This window comes from Phalacrocorax aristotelis, chromosome 18 (assembly GCF_949628215.1).
Source record: "Phalacrocorax aristotelis chromosome 18, bGulAri2.1, whole genome shotgun sequence".
NCBI lineage: Eukaryota > Metazoa > Chordata > Aves > Suliformes > Phalacrocoracidae > Phalacrocorax > Phalacrocorax aristotelis.
This window is the reverse complement of record NC_134293.1, coordinates 6,125,335-6,142,998: the sequence shown is the minus strand read 5'-3', so window position 1 is coordinate 6,142,998 and position 17,664 is coordinate 6,125,335. Positions and strand designations below refer to the sequence as shown.

At 47.7% G+C, this 17,664-nt stretch overlaps 1 protein-coding gene across 4 annotated transcripts in view; it reads left to right on the top strand.

Annotated features, from left to right (window-relative positions):
- MNT (MAX network transcriptional repressor) overlaps window positions 1-17,664 on the top strand; it is a 47,466-nt gene that overhangs the window by 15,791 nt on the left and 14,011 nt on the right. For 3 of the 4 annotated variants that reach the window (XM_075112804.1, XM_075112803.1, XM_075112801.1), the window contains exons 2-4: window positions 3,276-3,852; window positions 6,824-6,865; window positions 7,564-7,675. In XM_075112804.1, coding sequence (XP_074968905.1) covers window positions 3,276-3,852; window positions 6,824-6,865; window positions 7,564-7,675 — 731 coding nt within the window. The remainder of the gene's footprint in view (window positions 1-3,275; window positions 3,853-6,823; window positions 6,866-7,563; window positions 7,676-17,664) is intronic. The other variant, XM_075112802.1, reaches the window with a different exon arrangement.

The window sequence follows — 17,664 nt, the reverse complement described above, 5'->3', positions numbered from 1 at the left end:
TGTAAGGTTTGAAGTTCCCCTCCTTCCCCGCTCTGCCAGCAGGTATGGCGCTGGGCTGCCTTCCCTGCAGCTCGCGCTGCCCGTCTCTTCAGGCACTGCTCGCTGGCCTCCTCTGCCCAGGGGTCTCGGATGCTCTGCTGCAGGCCTGGTGTGGCTCTGGACAGAGTTGTTCAGGCAACCAGCAAGCAGAGTTGGGTCAAAGTGCTTTAATGAAGGCTGGAGGAAATACAGTGTATGCTGTAGAAATCCTGGGCTGGAGGGAACTTCAGGAAATCACGTCGTCTGTGAATCAGGGATGATGACACCGTGTGATCACATGTACCAAAGGTCATTCAGAATCAGGAATAAAAGTTTTGTTCCTTTCGTTGCTCTCTGTTGCTTTTGCACTACACCCCTCAAATTCAAAAGCTGGGTGAGAAAGTACCCAAGCAGTGGCAGGGCCCTCGGGTGGTGTGTGAGGACTGGGCAGCTCCACAGCTGGTGAGGTTGCCTTACCGGGGGGGCCCTTTTCCCATTGTCCACTTGTGGTATTTAATATAGCCTCTTCTTGAAGATAACTGGGGATTTGAGAGTAACCTGGCAATTCCAGGTGGCAGTATGCATGCTTTTCTATCGAATTTCCTAAATATACGCCCTGACTTCAGCATTTAGGTCAAGCACAAGCTTCTCCTGTAGACAGGCTCTTTCGGGATGTTTCTTAGAGCTTCCTCTGAATTACCTGATATTGGCCACTAAGGCTGGATACCAGACTATGCGTGACAGAGCGTACCCTCAGCAAGTTTGCTGATGGTACAAAACTGGGAGGAGCGGCTGATACACCAGAGGCTGTGCTGCCATCCAGTGAGAGCTGGACAGGCTGGAGAGCTGGGCCCAGGGGAACCTCATGAAATTTAACAAGAGCAAGTGCCAGGTCCTGCCCCTGGGGAGGAACAACCCCCCACACCAGCACAGGCTGGGGGGGACATGCTGGAGAGCGGCTCTGCTGAGAGGCCCTGGGGGTGCTGGGGGGCAGCGAGGTGACCCTGAGCCAGCACCAGGCCCTTGGGGCCAAGGGGGCCAGCGGTGTCCTGGGGTGCATGAAAAGGAGTGTGGCCAGCAGATCAAGAGAGGTTCTCCTCCCCCTCTGCTCTGCCCTAGTGAGGCCACATTTGGAGTCCTGTGTCCAGTCCTGGGCTCCCCAGTTCAGGAAAGACAGGGAACTGCTGGACAGAGTCCAGCGGAGAGCTAGCAAGGTGATCAGGGGACTGGAGCGCCTCTCTTACGAGGAATGGCTGAGAGACCTGGGTCTGTTTATCCTGGAGAAGACTGAGGGGGGATCTTATCAGTGCTTATAAATATTCAAAGAACGGGTGTGAAGAGGATGGGTCTAGACTCTTTTCAGTGGTGCCCAGTGCCAGGACAAGGGGTGATGGGCACAAGCTGGAACACAGAAAGTTCCACCTGAATATGGGTTAAAACTCCTTTCCTGTGTGGGTACAGAGCGGTGGCACAGGCTGCCCAGGGAGACTGTGGAGTCTCCTTCCCTGGAAATATTAAAAACCCACCTGCATGCAGTCCTGTGCACCCTGCTCAAGGTGTACCTGCTCAAGCAGGGAGGTTGGACAAGATGATCTCCAGAGGTCCCTTCCAACCCCCGCCATTCTGTGATTCTGTCATTCTGTGATTTGTCTGATTCCTTGCTTGATGAAGTAAGGGTTTATTTTCCAGATATTTGTATATTACTGTGAAGAAGTCATAGCTCCAAGCATGCTGTTGGTGCACCGTGTTTTGTTGCAACTCCTTGGAGGCTGTCAGGAATGGGATCTGCTGACCTTCATGGACAGTGGGTTTGGAGAGACTTGATTAAGGCTGTGAGATGTCTCAATGTCGGGGCCACTGGCGCCACAGAACTTGTATAAATAAATTTCATTTGTGCTGTGTTCACACAATTAAAGCCAGAGACCTGGATTGCATTTAATGAGGTTTATTTTGCTAGTTGGGCCACACAGATTTCATTTACTTTGCCTAGTGTTCTAAAAACATATAGGAACGTACGCACATCAAAGTTAAGCTGAAGAGCTTGAATGAAATCCACAGCAGAAAAGAAGTGCCCTGATGGGTTTGAGTCAGTGTAAAGTCCCCTGACCTAAGATTTACACTTGATAGTATGAAATACAGGGTATTTCAACCTAAGACGCCTGCCCTGCCTTGTATGGGTGGTTGGTTACAACCAGCTGCAGTCCTGTGGCTGCTGTTTATCTCTCTGTCATTGGGTGCCCAGGGTCAGTGCTGGGAGAACTGGGAGCAGGGGTCGCCTGGCTCACAAGGTTTCCCTGTCTCCTGCACACTGGCTCTAGTTTAGGAGGTGATCCTGAAATGCACAGTTTCTTCCCAGGATGCTGTTAGTCAGGGCTGGTCTCCAGGCTTGTCTTTACCTCCCTGGAAGCAAACATCGCTGTTGTCCTGGGGCTGTCACGGGGCCAGGGTGGGCTCCTTGGTAAAATTCTCAATAGCTGTTTGGCAATTTAAAAATGGAAAAGGAGGAATTGAAAATGTTTTGTTGTGAATTGGTTTCTTCTGCCATACAATAGAGTGCAGTGGTGTGTTTACGTACGGACACAAGCAGGGAGGGCTTTGGGAAGGTATTGTAGAAGTAAGCAAAGCTTGGGGTGCAGAGTCCATCCCTGCGGGCTTGCACAAGGGCAAGTGGGGACTAATCCTGCACCTACACCGGATCCCTCCGAGGAGCGGGCGTGTGCTCCCAGCCAGGTCCTGCCACAGCTCTCGAAAGCCCATTAATCTTGTTCAGCTCAGTAATTTTTGCCCTTGGCAGAAAGGCCTTGCGATTTGTGAGTTTGGACCTTGGGAGCGGGAAGTGACTGTATCAGGTCATTTCTCTCCATGCGGTGCTGGGAAGGGGGAAAAGGAGGTTGTTTGGGTGGTGTCTTGTTTTTCATCTGCTGCTGCGATTGTGACATCCCCAGAGACGTCAGGATTGCTGCAAACGGCGGAAGAGCCAGGAGTCGCCTAGGCCGCTTGGTCGCAAGGGCTGAATGTGGGGGCAGCACATGGTTTATATTTAAATAGAGCATGCTGGAGCGAAAGGGCAATGAGTGGAAGGTGCAGCATGGTGCAGGTTCTGCTGTGGGCATGGTGCGTGCTGTGGGTCACGCTGGGTTACCCCCAAGGCCTCCACTTCCCTCTCAGAAACACAGGCAGTCACCAGCCTGGTTAGAGGACTGTGGGTGGGGAAGGTCAGGGAAGGGCCATTAATCACTTTTGGTGTTCTCTTTCAGAGGAGAATGAGAAGCACGAGAAGCTCCGCCTGGAGAGGGAGCAGGAGCAGAAGGCGGCCGGCAAGGCCAGCGTGCCGCGGGCGAACAGTGCCATTCCCCCGGAGGAGCCCCGGAGCGAACTGCTGGTGCCCATCTCCCCCCCAGCCCCGGCCCCACCACCGCCCCCGCCCCTAGCAGCCCCCATTTCAGTCATTCCCATCCCCGTTGTCACCAGTCCCCCCCAGCAAGCAGCCCAGACCACCCTGTCCCCACCGCTCGTACAACGCCACCAGCCCCTTGTAAGCACTCCCAGTGTCACTAAGGAAGCATCTTCAGTTGCGCCGGTCATCCAGAGGCCACCGGGCCCACTTCTGCCGGATGGAAAAGCTGCTACACCCCCGTCAGGCAGCCCAAAGCAGCTCCAGCATTACGCGGCGCCGGTCCTGGCCATCTCCCAGCACCATGTGGTTCAGCAGCCCATCCAGCCCCAGCCTCACCAGCCCCTGCAGCACCCGGGAGCGCCCCCGCAGCTTGGTGCTCTGAAGCTGGCTCCAGCAGAAGACACGAAACCAAATGAGCAGAAGAAGAGACCTGGAGGGTGAGTGCACCTTGTGTATGGAGGCTTCTGAGAGGGACCAGACAAAAATGGTACCAAAAGCTGTATCGACTTGGAGCAGCTACTGCTTTTGCAAAGAGTTGTCAGATCAGAAATACCAAGACCCGTGGATGTTTGGATGTGTTTGGTTTTTTGATAGCAGGGTTTCTTAGCTTCGTGTTTTTTATTTTTCCTCCCTGACTACGCACTGTAGGATTCTGTACAAGGATTTCTTTTTCCAAGCCAGAACTGTATTAGGAGCAAGTCCCAGCACTGCCTGTCTGATCTCAGGTGGCATCTGGTATTATGTTTGGCAAAAGATCTCTGCTTATACTGGTTAGGGAGATCGTGCAGCAATGCTGCTTGCAGGAACTTTCTTGAAAACTGGGATGAGATCTGGGAGGTTTTATTTCCCAGGACAGAGATCACCTTAGCTGCTGTTTCAGTTTCTTAGTGCTCTAAGTGCTGAGGGCCTCCTGCTTGTTGGAAGCGACTGAAGGCTGTTTAATATGTCCTCACTCTCGGACAGGACTTGTGATTCAGAAGTTGCTCCAGGTTAGTGTTTGTCTAACTTGTTCTTAAGGACTTTGGCTGGTGGAGACTCTGCCTTCTCCTCAGGCAGTTGTTTCCAGACCACAGTATCCTAATACGTAGTCTGGTATTATTTCTTGTGGACTGGGAGAACAAATCATTCCTTTCTTTGCAGCAAGCTTTTACCTGTTCCCCTTGGCCCCTCAGTCTTCCTTCCTGCAGGATAAATGACCTCTGACCATTCCCTTGACTGCCTGCGGCTGGTAGATAACTGTTTGCAATGGTGTTAGAAATGGTATGCTACTCCCACGGAGGCTGAGCAGAAAGTTGGTCTTGCTGTTCAGTGCAATAAAGAAAATGTACCCCTGGTTTCAGGGCAGGGGTGGGGATCTGGCCGGGAGTTCAGAGGAGATGCTGCTAGACAAAATGCCAGCTGGAGTCCCCCTCTTGCTGTGCAGTGTAGCAGCGGCAGCCTTGTCCCGCCCCAGTATGGCTCAGGCTGCTATGCTGAGATAGACCCAGCAGAGCTGGAGGCCCTGCTAGTCGCTCAGGGCCACCCAGCCTAAACAAGTGCCAGCAGAAGAGACAGACAAAATGCAATGCTTTCCGGGCTAGTGACCTGCTCGGGAGAAATGTTTTGGCCGGGTCAAAATCTGGCCTTGCCTTTTGCTTCCTCCTGGATGGAGCTCAGTATTTTGAATGTATCAGAAGGTCAGGATGTGGCAGTTCACCTTCTTCTCCCCAGGTTCTCTGGTTCTTACGGTGTTTGCTTTGAGCTGTAATGCAGAACCACTGTAACGCAGTTGTGAGAGGAGCACGAGCGCGGGGCTGTGCGTTGGTACTGACCTTCCCTGTGGACGGCCTCTGTGCAAGAAGTGGTAGTTTCAGTATCGTCTCGGGGGAACAGGAAGAGATGTAAGATGCAGTGGACAAAACAAGGATTTATAGTGTCATTTGGGATGTAGAGATCCCAAAATGCATAGAAGGAAACAGCGAAAGTAATGTAGATAAGAATTTGTGAAGATAACGGCCTTTGTAAAACGCCAATATAATTCTTCTAAGATAGATTGTGATCTGTAGAGCTTACCTGTAAAATGCTCAGCTGCAGAAATGATAAGTGCATCTGTGCTTTAATCAAGCGAACCTGTCACTGATGGTGTTGTGTGAGTTCAGGCGGGTGTAGAGGGGATTTCCGATGGCACGGGTCTACCAGTGGAGGCTGTGGGGAGTTTTGCTGGCTGAGCAGCAGCTGCCCTGGCAGCAGGCAGCGAGATGGCTGTGATTGCACCAGCAAACTGCTCTTGTGCCATCACGCTGAGTTTTGCTCCTGGGAAGTTGGAAGGGCTGTTGTCCCAGAGCCAAGTGCAGCATCACCGCTGTGTCTGTGCCGTAATCAGAGAATTTTATTGTGCAGGATTTCTAGAGCTCTTGGCATAGGCACACCAGAAGAGTACCTGTCTGATGCTGAGCGAGTTGCAAAGGTTTCCTAAAGAGCATTTTGACGGGTTGCCCCAAGATGCACGCTCCTTGTCTCCCCAGAATTACTCCCTTAGACATAAGCACAGAAAAGATGTCTTTTTCAGCTTGTAAACACTTCATGGGAAAAGGCTGTCAAATATTTGGTTTTAAATACCTGAGTATTTATTAAATATTAGCATACCTCCTGAAATGCTCACCTCAGTGTTGGTGTATTTTCAGCCAAAGGCAAATAATTACTTTGCATAGTGTATAGAAGATATTTGAAATCTCGACGTGTCTACTAATGTACTTTATCTCCACTGTAGCTGAAAAACTAAGATAACATGAACTTGTTTGGCCTTTCCTAAAAGTATTCCTCTGATTTGGAGGCTGGGGTCAGACCAGAACCCCAAAAACCAGAAGCTCGCCCTGGTTCTTCTTTTAGCAGTGACTGGAGCATTCTTGGATTACTTCATTCCATATTTATGCTCGGCTGTGTTATTTCAGGCACAGTAAAAAACTAAAGCAGTTTGAAGTATGTCTGCCAAGTCCCATTTGCTTTAATTTGAAACTGCATAAATCTTACCCCACTGGAGTGTAGGTGTAGATCAGAAATGGGTCAGAATCTGGGCTATCTAGTAGTGTATAAATACATACAATTCATACTTTATGTCTTTCCCTGTTGTTGATAGTAGCTGTGTCTGTGTATATATACACAGATTATACCTGTTTTTATCTTGTGTGCAGTATATGCATAATGCTTATCCCATCTAATATGCGTGTAAAGTATGGATTTTATCTTGACACAGCACAGGTAGAAATATAGAGGCAACTAATATTAAAAGAGTGATATCTGAACACCTTCGGTTGCTTTTTAACATTTATCTGTGTATTCTAGACACAAACACACTGCTGAAAGTACGGGTTGAATGGCAGTAGTTTTAAACCTGACACTGAGTTTATCTTTGTTCTGTTTGGGTTACAGGGTTGGGACCAGGGAAGTACATAATAAATTGGAGAAGAACAGGTGCGTAGAAAGCCAGGGGTTTGATTTTTTTTTTAATTGTAATTCCCCTTCCTTTTTTTTTTTTTTTGGCCTATAGTCTGTCAGTATTTGTTTGGCTTTGGTGGTTTTTTGTTTGTTTGTTTTTTTAACAAATAATCTGAACAAAATTCTTAGTGACTTTTAATGAATCTTGCAGTATTGCTTTGCTTTCTTATAGCTCAATTCTGCATCTCTTGCTTTCCAGTATGTTTTACTTAACTGCATAATTGCATTACAATAACCCTGCAAAGCCCTGATCCTGCAAAGTAAACCCCCACGTGCATAACGGTGTAACTTCTCTTTTGATTTAAAGTAATGAAATAGCCACAATCAGGGGATGGTGTACAGTGTGAACACAGAATAAAGACCAGTTCCTGATCCAAAACTCTCATAAGCCAAAGCAGCTAAACCAGAAATATGGTGAAAGTAGAAGCAACAGCACAGGGAGGTGAGATACTTCATTTAAGATTGCACAATGGTTTCTTCACAAAGCTAGGACTAGAATGCATACGACCCCATAGTCTTTCTGCATTTGTAAGCATGCAGGTAGTCTCGGTGACTGCTATGCACATGTGCAAGTGCTTTGCTGGATTAAGGCCCAAATTAAGCTCTAGCCCTCTGCTAAATTGATTTCTGGTGTGTTCTCCCACAAGCTGACAAACCACCTGTGTTTTCTTTAGACGTGCTCATTTGAAAGAATGCTTTGAGACATTAAAACGCAACATCCCCAACGTAGATGACAAGAAGACCTCAAACCTCAGTGTCCTAAGGAGTGCCTTGCGATACATCCAGGTACGTGTAGCGTTCGGGTTACTGTTGGCTGTCATTGTATAGCACTTCATCTATGGAAATCAGAGACAGATGCTAGCTTTGCTTAAACCGAGTTACTTGTCTCTTTCCTGTTGTGTAAAGGGAAAGCAGGAGAGAAAAGCTCCTATTCTTCCTTTTCCTCCTGTGTGAGCATAGTCATTTATAAACTCCAGATTTCCAGAACATTTGAGTCTTCCAGGAACACTTGCTTCACGCAGTCTCCTTATAGTAGAAGTTCCTAGTCAACCACAAGTCATTCATACCAGCGATGGTGATACAGCGACGAGATAATTTAGATGATCTTAAAGAGGGACAGCCAGGCTGTATAATTTAAGCTGCTTCTTTTTGGACTAAGGTGAATTTTAATCCATGTGTTCTGGGGAGGTTTTCTGTCTGCTTAATGATAACAGACAGACTTCCATGAAGGCTTTAATTATCTCAAATTTTTTATGAGGTGGAGGTGTAAATACAGGTCATTTACTTGAAGGCAGGGAAAGACTGGAATTTGGGGTTACAGTGTGAAGGTCTTGAGTCTGGGAGAAGGGAAACATAAAATTCAGTTGTGTTTGCAGGTTGAGTGAAGTAAGTGTTAGTGTTTGCTTATTTACTATTCGTGAAAGTGGTTAATGGTAGCACAAAATAAATTCTTAGAGATGTCCTCTGTGATTGTGAAATCGATAGCATGTAATGCAATTAAAACTTATCGGGGAAAATGGAAGAGTTGCTAAATTCGAAGTGCAGATGAAGAGAGTCAATAGACTTCATACATTTTGGCTGGAATAAAGGGTGCTGAGGACTGTGCACAATGGGCTTTTCCACAGTAAAGTGTCACCTTTTTTCCTCGCTTTCTTCCTATTTTCCTCAGTCTCTCTCAAATACCATTTCATTTCTATGTTCAGAAGTGCTGGACATTGATTACTTGCATCAACTTCACTTTGGAGAGTCAGTAATTACTCATCACCTTTCAGAGTTAGACCAGCTCAGCCTTTCTCATTAGTCTTCAACAGCAGCTTCCCTTGGAGAGCCTTTGGCTGGGGCAAATTCTAGTGGTACCCAGCTACTGGAGGATGGTGAACAAGAGGAGAAAATCTGTGTTGCTTAAAAAGGTCATTTTTGGAGATGTGGTTCTATTGCAGCCTAATGGGCACTAGAAGAGATCTGAGCCTTCCATTTGATTTCAGGCAGGCTGGTGTCAGTAGAGATGAGCTTCTGGTTGCAGTAAGGGAGACAGAGTGATCTGGTCACCTGCTCTCGTGTCTGGGAGTTGAGTCTAGAGTCAGGATGTCACGAACAGAGCTGTTTCTGGCGTGGTAGCGGGCGTTTTGTGAATATTGATACAGGTGCAGACCTGTGCCTGAGCAGGCTCTGCTGCCTGGCAGCACTTTTCATTCTGTGCTTTTGGACGACAGCTTAAAATTCTCTTTGAGGATGTCAGTGGGGATGGCCGATTCTTCCTCTCCCTGTTCTCTGGATCCATTGTGAAACGTTTTGAGGCTTGGACACAATGCAGTTTTGCGCTACCTACAAGTGAATGTACCAACATGTCCATAAATTGCTAGGAATTAACTCTTGTCACTTCCTCTTAGGAAGTGTAAACTACTTTTATGATGGTCCAGAAGGTATTCATAGATTCAGAACTGCATTTTGTTTCCTTTAGGTTTCTGCTACTCATGGTCCATTTCAGTGCTGCCTCTGAATTGCTCTTCCCAGCATGGATGCGTTCTGGGAATCTGAATGGCTGGGATCAGGTCTCTCGACCTGACTACTCCGGTGTGCCCATGCTGTTCTGTGTGCCTACCATCTGTGGCTGAAGGGGGTCTCGGGGCTTGTAATCGCAGTGTATTTAGTCATTCAGGAGTGAAAATTCAGAAGCTCTGACAGTTAACATCGCAATACTTGTATCCCGGCGCCTGGGACTATCGCCCTGCAGGTCACTGTATCTGCACAGCTCCGGTTTACCCGCTGCGCTGCCTGCGTGTACCACAGGCATTGTGGCTTGCAGAAGTTGCTGAGGAGACTCCTCTCAGGTGTGCAGTGCTGGTGTGCCAGAAGCTCCCCGCTTCCCTGCGTTCCCTCTGGGCTGGCTGTGGGGAGCGTGCAGGGAGCAGCCCGTGACTTCTCCCACCGATTCTAGTGCAGAGAAATTGAACTCTCTTGTTGAAACGTCTCTCCTGCCCAAATGTATCTCCAGCTTCCCAATTGCAGGTGGCTTTAAGGGTGACGGAGCTGGTTTTGTGGTGGACACGTGGGGTTGGGGTGCCGCGGGAGCCCGGTGCTGAGCCGGCTGGGGGGGTGGGCAGGCAGCTGGGGGCTGGTAAGCCGCAGGTGGGGTGCGGGAGCAAAACCCGACTAAAGCCCCGAGGCTGTGGGCTGCAGGCACAGCACCAGCTGCCCTGCCAGGAGTCTGCCTGGACTGCCACAAAGGAGAGCTGCCCCGTCACCTGTGACGGCCCGAGGGTGGCCGCAGCACTGGGTTGGGGCCAGCTCGCAGCAGTGCGTATCTGTCCATCCATCAGTGGGGCAGCGCTGGGCTGGTGCTGGCAGAGGGGAGGAGGCAGGTCGGGTCGGTGAGCCAGCCCGCAGCCGGGCGCTCGCCTGCCATTGCAGCGAAGGTCACAACGACCTTGGGCCCATCGCGGCTGTCCGCCCTCCCCTCTGGCCAGGAGCTCCCGTGCCAGCGTCCACGTCCGCGCGTGCAGCGAGCGCATGGCGAGCGCCAGCCCCTGCGTGGCGGGGTGGCCGGCGAGCGAGCCTGCGGGCCGCACGGCCGTGCCTGACCCAGCACCGGCAGCGGGGCCGGATTGCCGCCCCGCGGGCGGCCAACATGGCACGGCCGTGCCGCTTGTGTAACCTCCTCGCTGGCGCGGCGTCCGCTGCTCGCTGCGCCTCGCCTTCTCCGCCTCTTGCGGGGCGGCGAGAGCGTCTCTGGTGGCTGCTCGCTCGAGTTCGCGAGCGGCAGGGAGTATCCTGAAAGCAGAGTGTTTTCCTTGGCAGCGGCTTCACCGTGGGTCTGCGCCTGAATCACGGGATGTGGTTGTGCTAAAAATTGGAGTGCTCTGTTTATTCGCCTGAAAAAAACAGATTATTAGAAATCAGTTTTGAATTTTCAGAGTTTCAAAATGAGAGTTAAAATGAAATTTTAATTTCTTTTTTTTTTTATTCTGTTTGAATTTAGCTTTGATTTGTCTCAACAAAAATTATGTGCATTGGCGTGGGGATGGGCTGAACCGCCTGCAGATGACTCTTGCCTCTCCCCAGGGGTTACAGAGAGCATAGGTGTGACTGGACTGGGCTGGGACACCTCTTACCACCTAAGTGGGGATGAGATGAATCCCAGCCTGGTCTGCAGACAGGAGCACAGCGTTGGTCAGGGTTACAATAAAAACAGAAGAAACATCACCTTCTTGGCAGCAAATCACATACCAGACTCGGTGTGTTTCACTTAACAGGCTTGGTGCTTGCCTCTCTCCCTTGAAAAGAGAAGGGAATTGTACAAAGGAGATTTAAAAGTAAAACCTCTTACTCTCAATATAGCAAAGTAGTTTTTCACTTAAGGGGGGAAAAAAAAAAACCTAAAAAACCAAACCCAAATGAGTCTTACAGAGGGGAGGAGTGCAGCACGCCGGCCCTGAAGCTCTGCTTAGCTGATCTGTGCCCGCAAGGAGAATGACAGTGCACTGATTGTTGCAACCTCTCTTCCTGCAAAACCCTTTTTCCCCATTCCAGCTGGAGCTTCTTAGAAACAGACTGTTTGTTTCCTTGGCTTAAATATTTGTATCTGCATCAAATCAGATAAGGCAGAAAGTTAAATTCTGAACTTCCCATGGAGCTGTCATTTTAATTTATCCTTAGAATTGGGCTTGTGCTCTGCAACAGTAAATTAGAATGTCTGCAGTTAAACACGCTGTGGCACAAAGGAAATTAGGCTGAATGCAGCTGGAAGTTAATAATCCTTTTAAATGGTGATTCAGTTTTAGGCGGTGTAAGCTGTTGTACTGTGGCCCTCGGCTGAGGGAGTTGTCCCTGCAGGTCACGGCAGTGGGGTGGGCTCCAGTCCCGAGCGGCAGAGCCTGTGAAGTGCATTTGTTCTTTGCTTTCTCCCCTGCAAAACATGAATAAAAATGCTGGAGGCCTCTGGAAAGTTTCTAAGATGCATGAAGCGACGTGGAAAAAAGAAATGCAGTGGTAAGAAAACGCTGCTTGCTTTGAAAGAGTAGAGGCCCATCCCCTCAGCTGGGGCAGGCCAGCACCCGCCACCAAAGTGGGGTCCCCTAGCAGAGAGCAGGTAGGACAAGCCTGTCATCTCACTGGACAAGCCTGTTATCTCACTGGAGAGCCGTGCTGCGAGAGGAAATTGCACCGTGCTCCACTTGTGCTGGAGAAGGTGCCGCTGCGGCGGCCAGGGAGCAGAACCCTGCTCCCTGCAGAAGACGTCAGACACAGTTCATAGCCAGGACGTCCGTGCAGCTGGGTGTTTTGATTTGATTCTCCTTGAAGGATTCCTTGTCCCCTAGGAAATGTCGTAATCATCTTAGTTGGAAGCTAATTGAAGCCCTTAAGCAAGACTGTTTTCTCTTCTGTGTTCTCAAACTGTGCCTGTCACTATGGTACCTGAACACCTTTCAGTTTAAGTGGTTATTTTCTATTGCATATTTAGTATAAGACAACATCAGGCGATTTGCTCACCAGGTGACACTGGGTCAGCCAAAATGAGACAGTCCGCGAGCAGCACAGCCGCAGCCTGGCAGATATCAGATCACACTGCAAGTCCTGCTTGTTTGCCAGTTTCCCCACCACAACCAGAGTCAAATGCTGACTAAGTAATAATGTGCTTACAAAATATTAGGCAAAGCTGAGCTTCCCAGGGCATGCAAGAGGCAAAGAGTAAAATCCTTTGAAGTTTGCAAAGCAGGGCGCCACTGTGATCCAAATTACTGTATGTGCTCCTTAGATACTCGCAGAAGTATTGGGGAGGGGAATGGTCTGTGGTGATAGGTGTTGGGCCTTAGTCCTACAGAGGAGTATTTGCTCTGTTTAAGAAATCGACTTTGCTTACAAATTCACAGAAGTAATTACCAGTCCTCCTTCCTGCTTGTAGTCTTAGAGATAGAAAATAGCTGTGATGAACTTATGACAAATTGGTCATATTATACATTATTTGTTGCCTCAGGAAGGGTAGAATTTCTCTCTGCCACAGGAGCTAGGGTTGGCATTGTACACCACGTCCTGCTGACTTGATGGGTGTTGGAGCAAAGCCACTGACTGACGCTAGCTGAAAACTTGCCTCTTGGGCCATGCCTGTAGTCTTCCCGGGAATCACCCAGATAAATTTTTGTTGCAAACCCATCTACTGATTTTCTTGGTCGTATGCTCTTAGAGAAATGTATAAATGAGCGGCAAAGCCATTTAAAAGTGACAAGGCTGCTTGTGTGAACATGTTCCGGGCCTCTTGCTGTCACTTGAACTGTAGACCAGCTAGCCAGAGAAGTATTTTACCAAAGTAAAATAGTCTTCGTCTTCATGATGGAAATCTTCCTCTTCCAGGGCTGGGGCAGGTGCCGGGCTGCAGCTCCCTCCCAGCTCCTGCAGTGAGTGGAAACAGCACCTTACAGTTTCTGTGGTCTGATGCTTTTCTTGGGAGGTTTAAAAAAAAAAATGTTCATGCTAACAAAAAAAAAAAGTTGGTGTACTGGGTTCAAGCTAATTGACATCTCTTCAGATTCCCAAGTAAATTACTGCATTGTTCGTTTTGAGGGAAATGTGCCTAATTTCCTCATCTGATTACAAACGCGGGCTTCCTCAGCTGAACTGACCATACTGTGGCCTCAGCTGACCTGCTGGCTAGGTCACCGCTGCCCAGATCGATGATGTTTTCCTTTGTCGTATGTAACTGCTTTAGACTGAAGTTAAAGCAAGGACAAAAGTTCATAGGTCTCAGATCGTTGTCAGATGGAAAGAAAAGTAGTAGTTCAGCAAACTCATACCATGAGCGCGGGTGTGAAGCAGACGTTAAGGGAGAAGTGATTATCCTGGGTGGGAGAATGGACTCTATCCCTTCGTAAGCAAAAACCCATAATCCTGCAGTAGAGGGCATGCCAGCATCAGTCACTGTACTTCGATGCGGGAGCCTGTTTCAGCTTTTCACCATTAGCACGTTGATTATTTTGACTTCCCCTGTGCCTGCTTTCTCCTTTGTCACCGCTGTTTGCAGCGTGTGCTCTTCTGCCACCTCTCCTGACCGTGTGGTATGTTCTCAACAGTCACCCACTAAGCTGGGAGCAGAGGATGCTGTGTAAGACAATAAATTACGGAGCTGATTCCTGACCTCCTGCCAGGCGTAGAAATCCGTCGTGAACTGACTTACCTGTGCACATCAGTAACGCTAATTGTTTATATGAGATGTTTAAATTGTTTATCCTTACCTCATCTCTTTTGGCTTTTCAAACTGCCCGAAGCAACACGCTGTGCACCTAGAAATGGTGCAGTTTCCCATCTAGGCCAACAATAAACAACAGAATTGACTCCTTCAAGGGCAGAACATATACAAAGCACCATCCAAGGATGCCTAAATAGTGCATGTAAAAAAAAAAAAAAATAATCCTTTGTGCTGTCCTTCTTAAGCTGATCCTGTGGACATGTGAGCAGACCAGATATTGTCTTGACATTGGTTAAATTTTTGTTGATAACCACAGTATCTCTTCTTCTTTTTGTTCGGTTTTATTTATTGGTTGCTTTATCAATGCCTGAACACAACAATTCATTCCTGTCTAGTGTAGAGGAGTGCAACAAGACCAGTGGATTTGTAGAGTCCCATGCAAATGCATGGATTCGGTGTTACATGGATTTACATGGTTGTTACATGTTTACATGGATGTTACATGGATTTAGGTGTTACATAGGTAAAGGAGGACACTGCAAACACGCCAGTTCCTGACGTAGGGAGATACCATACCACAGACAGAACCACACATCTAATGTTAGCGTTTGGTCTTGTGTAAAGAATAGAGCTCATTTACATTCAAGTGCTGCGGTGGCTGGATATTGATCAAAATGCATAAACCAAACTGTGATGCTGAATCCATTTAAGTTCCACATCTTGAAAACTGTAGCTGTAACTGTTAGGTTTTTTTATTCTGTGGCAGCTACTAGGTGAATATACTTACCTTTTATAAAACTTGCCTGGTAAGAACTGGGTCCATTAGTACTTCCAGTGCCTCCTTCACGTGAACAGCACTCACATGCCAAGCAGTGTTTCTTCATGTTGTTTACCTGCCCTGATCAATTGATTCTATCTTGTCTAATTAGCCTGAATTTAATTGCCAATAATAAAGGCTTCCAGCAACAATAGGCTGTGGTCATGCAACACGGTGTCATCTGTAGATTTCAGAAAGTGATGAGAAGTAAGACCTTTGAAAAAACCCAGTGTTTAGTAAAGTAAAGCAAGTTGGAACCTGGTCAAAAATGTGAAATGGGTAAGAATTAGGATGTAGGGCTGATCTTCCACTGGAGTAAGCAGGAGTTGTTCATGCTCAGCAAGTGCAGGGTCTAGTTCCTGCCCTTAACAGAATCATTGAAGAATTGATTTTAGCTTCAGAGGCACATCAGGCTACATCAATATGGGAGGTGGGGTGCTCAACCTGAGAAACCAGGGGATGCTCAGAGAGCTTCCAGTCCCTTGGCACTCAGGGTGCCAATCTGAGCCAGCCAGCCAGAGCTTCCACTGTCGGGCATGTTTTAATAGTTCCCAGCTCGCAGCCTGGGCCTCTGTTTAGCATGCAGTAGCACTGCCGTCATTTTCCCTTTGGATAACTTGCACGATCGTTGAGTAGAAGAAACGCAGGACTCCCTTCTTGAATCAGAGAGTTTGGTACTCGAGCTGGCGCATCTGTGAAAACTGATGCGAGCTCCCAGGCAGCTGCAGATGTCTCAGATCAAATCTTCTGCCATCGTTCCCCAGCTGCAGCATGTTCTGCCTGAAGGTAGGCTCCGTCCGGAGAGCAGTCAGTGGATTTTTATTTGCAGGAGTGACCACAAAACCTGTCATGCAATAGTGTGTTTAAAAAAGCCTGGGGTTTGAACCTTGTTGAGTGAGTGGAAGCTGCTTCTTAACCTTTGCCAAAAGGGATGGTGATTTTTTTTTTTTTTTTTTTAAGAGTGTCTGTCTTGTGACTCATAACAAGAGTTTGGAAAGGGTAAACAGAATTATAAACCTTGTACATGTCTCTGTAATTGTTAGAGAATCTACATCTATCATACTGCTGTCATTTAACAAGTAGTTTAAAGAAGCACTGAAGGTTGTAAAAATCAAAACAACCTGTAAGTGGAGCATAGCACAGGGGTTCGAAATGAGGGCCGTGTTGTAGCCAGTTTGGGTGCCGTTGCTCATACTGGTTGTTGTCTGACGTTGTAGAGCAGGCATGGGAGAGAGGAGGGTGCACGTGACGTGACAAAAGCAGTGAAGGGTACAGCTTGATTGCATGGGCTTTATTTTATGTATAATATTGCAGAAGTCACCTGCCTTTAAAACAAGGGAAAACCCCCAGACAAACAAAAAACCACCCTGACATGGTAACTGTTCAGTTTGGTTTGTGCTTTTGCTCTTCCCTGAGAGCCTGATAAGGGAAGAGGTCAGGGGCCCCATGGCACAAGTTACAAGGGTAGTTTGGATTCCTGTTCTTGTTAGCAGCAGCAAAGGTATGTGCTGATACTCTTTAAAATTACAGTGAAGTAGTTACTGACCGATTAAAATGACAAATAGTTGCAAGAAAACAATCATTGTGTGTGCCGAAATGCAGCAGAGTTCAGCCCATGTTATACAGAGCTTTGCCGTCGTAGATGTTGGTCACAGCCTTGCTAGACATTGTCAACTACAAAATAATAAACTAAGGGGATTTTGAAACTGTCATACAGCAGCAGGAAGTTGACAACAGGAGATGAAGCCGATGCCACATCAGTGTTACTCTGATGTGATAGAAATACTAATAAAATGTGCTTTGGAGGATGTGGAAAAATGAGTAACATTTTTACAAGGATCCCTGTCTCAGTTGTTATTTGTCAAAAATTAATAGGTACTCTGATCCTGCCTATGTCTTGGGCTCGCCCTGCCAATTCTTGTGGTTTTATCCGAACGCTTTTCTGTGTGTATCTGTGACTTCTTGTTTTGTCTCTTTCTCTTTGCTGTCACTGTGGGGAAGGCAGGCGCAGGCTGTGGGAAGCTGGGTGACCTGGGGAAACGGTGAAACTGCTTCTGCACAGGATGTTAACACGTGCATCAAATAAACAAACCAGAAAAATATGAGATTTTTTTTTCTTTTAGCTGTATTACTCATCTTTTATGTCATTATGGGTTAAAATACTACATTAAGTTTAGGTTTAGAATGTCCCTTTCACTGTGGAATTCTTACACTTTCCTTAGAGCCCTCTTGGTGACATGTTCATTCAGGGACAACCAGTCTAGCACTCATAGGAGAGAGAAAGTACAGTCTGATAATGAGGGTGTCAAGTAGGGACTGTTGGTCTCGTCATGCTGAGATACATCTTGATCTGAATAACGAGGCTGCACAGGTCAACTTGGGACAGCATTTAGGGAAAATTATGTCTTTGAAAATTATGACTCTGGGGGAAAGAGGAAGGTAGATGGCAGGTGACCTGTTGTCCTGTACAAAGTAGGTACGAGTTAGGTGCCATCTGTTGGGCAGGTACCTGATTATTCACTGTATTTGTATTTTTGGAAAAAAGGAGCTGGTTCCCTGAGGGTGGTTGTGCATTTTCCTGCAGCATTACAAAGAACAACTTCTGTTTTGCTCTCCTTCCTAAAAGCCTTGAGGTGTTTGAGTGGAAAGCGTCTCTGAAAGAAGATTGATTTTATTCTGCAAACATTCTGCAGTGATGTCAGTGTTGCGCAGGTTGGGTGGGTTTGCAGAAAGCTGGTCGGTTCTTGCTGTATTCTGCTCTTCCAGAGTAGTGTGTCG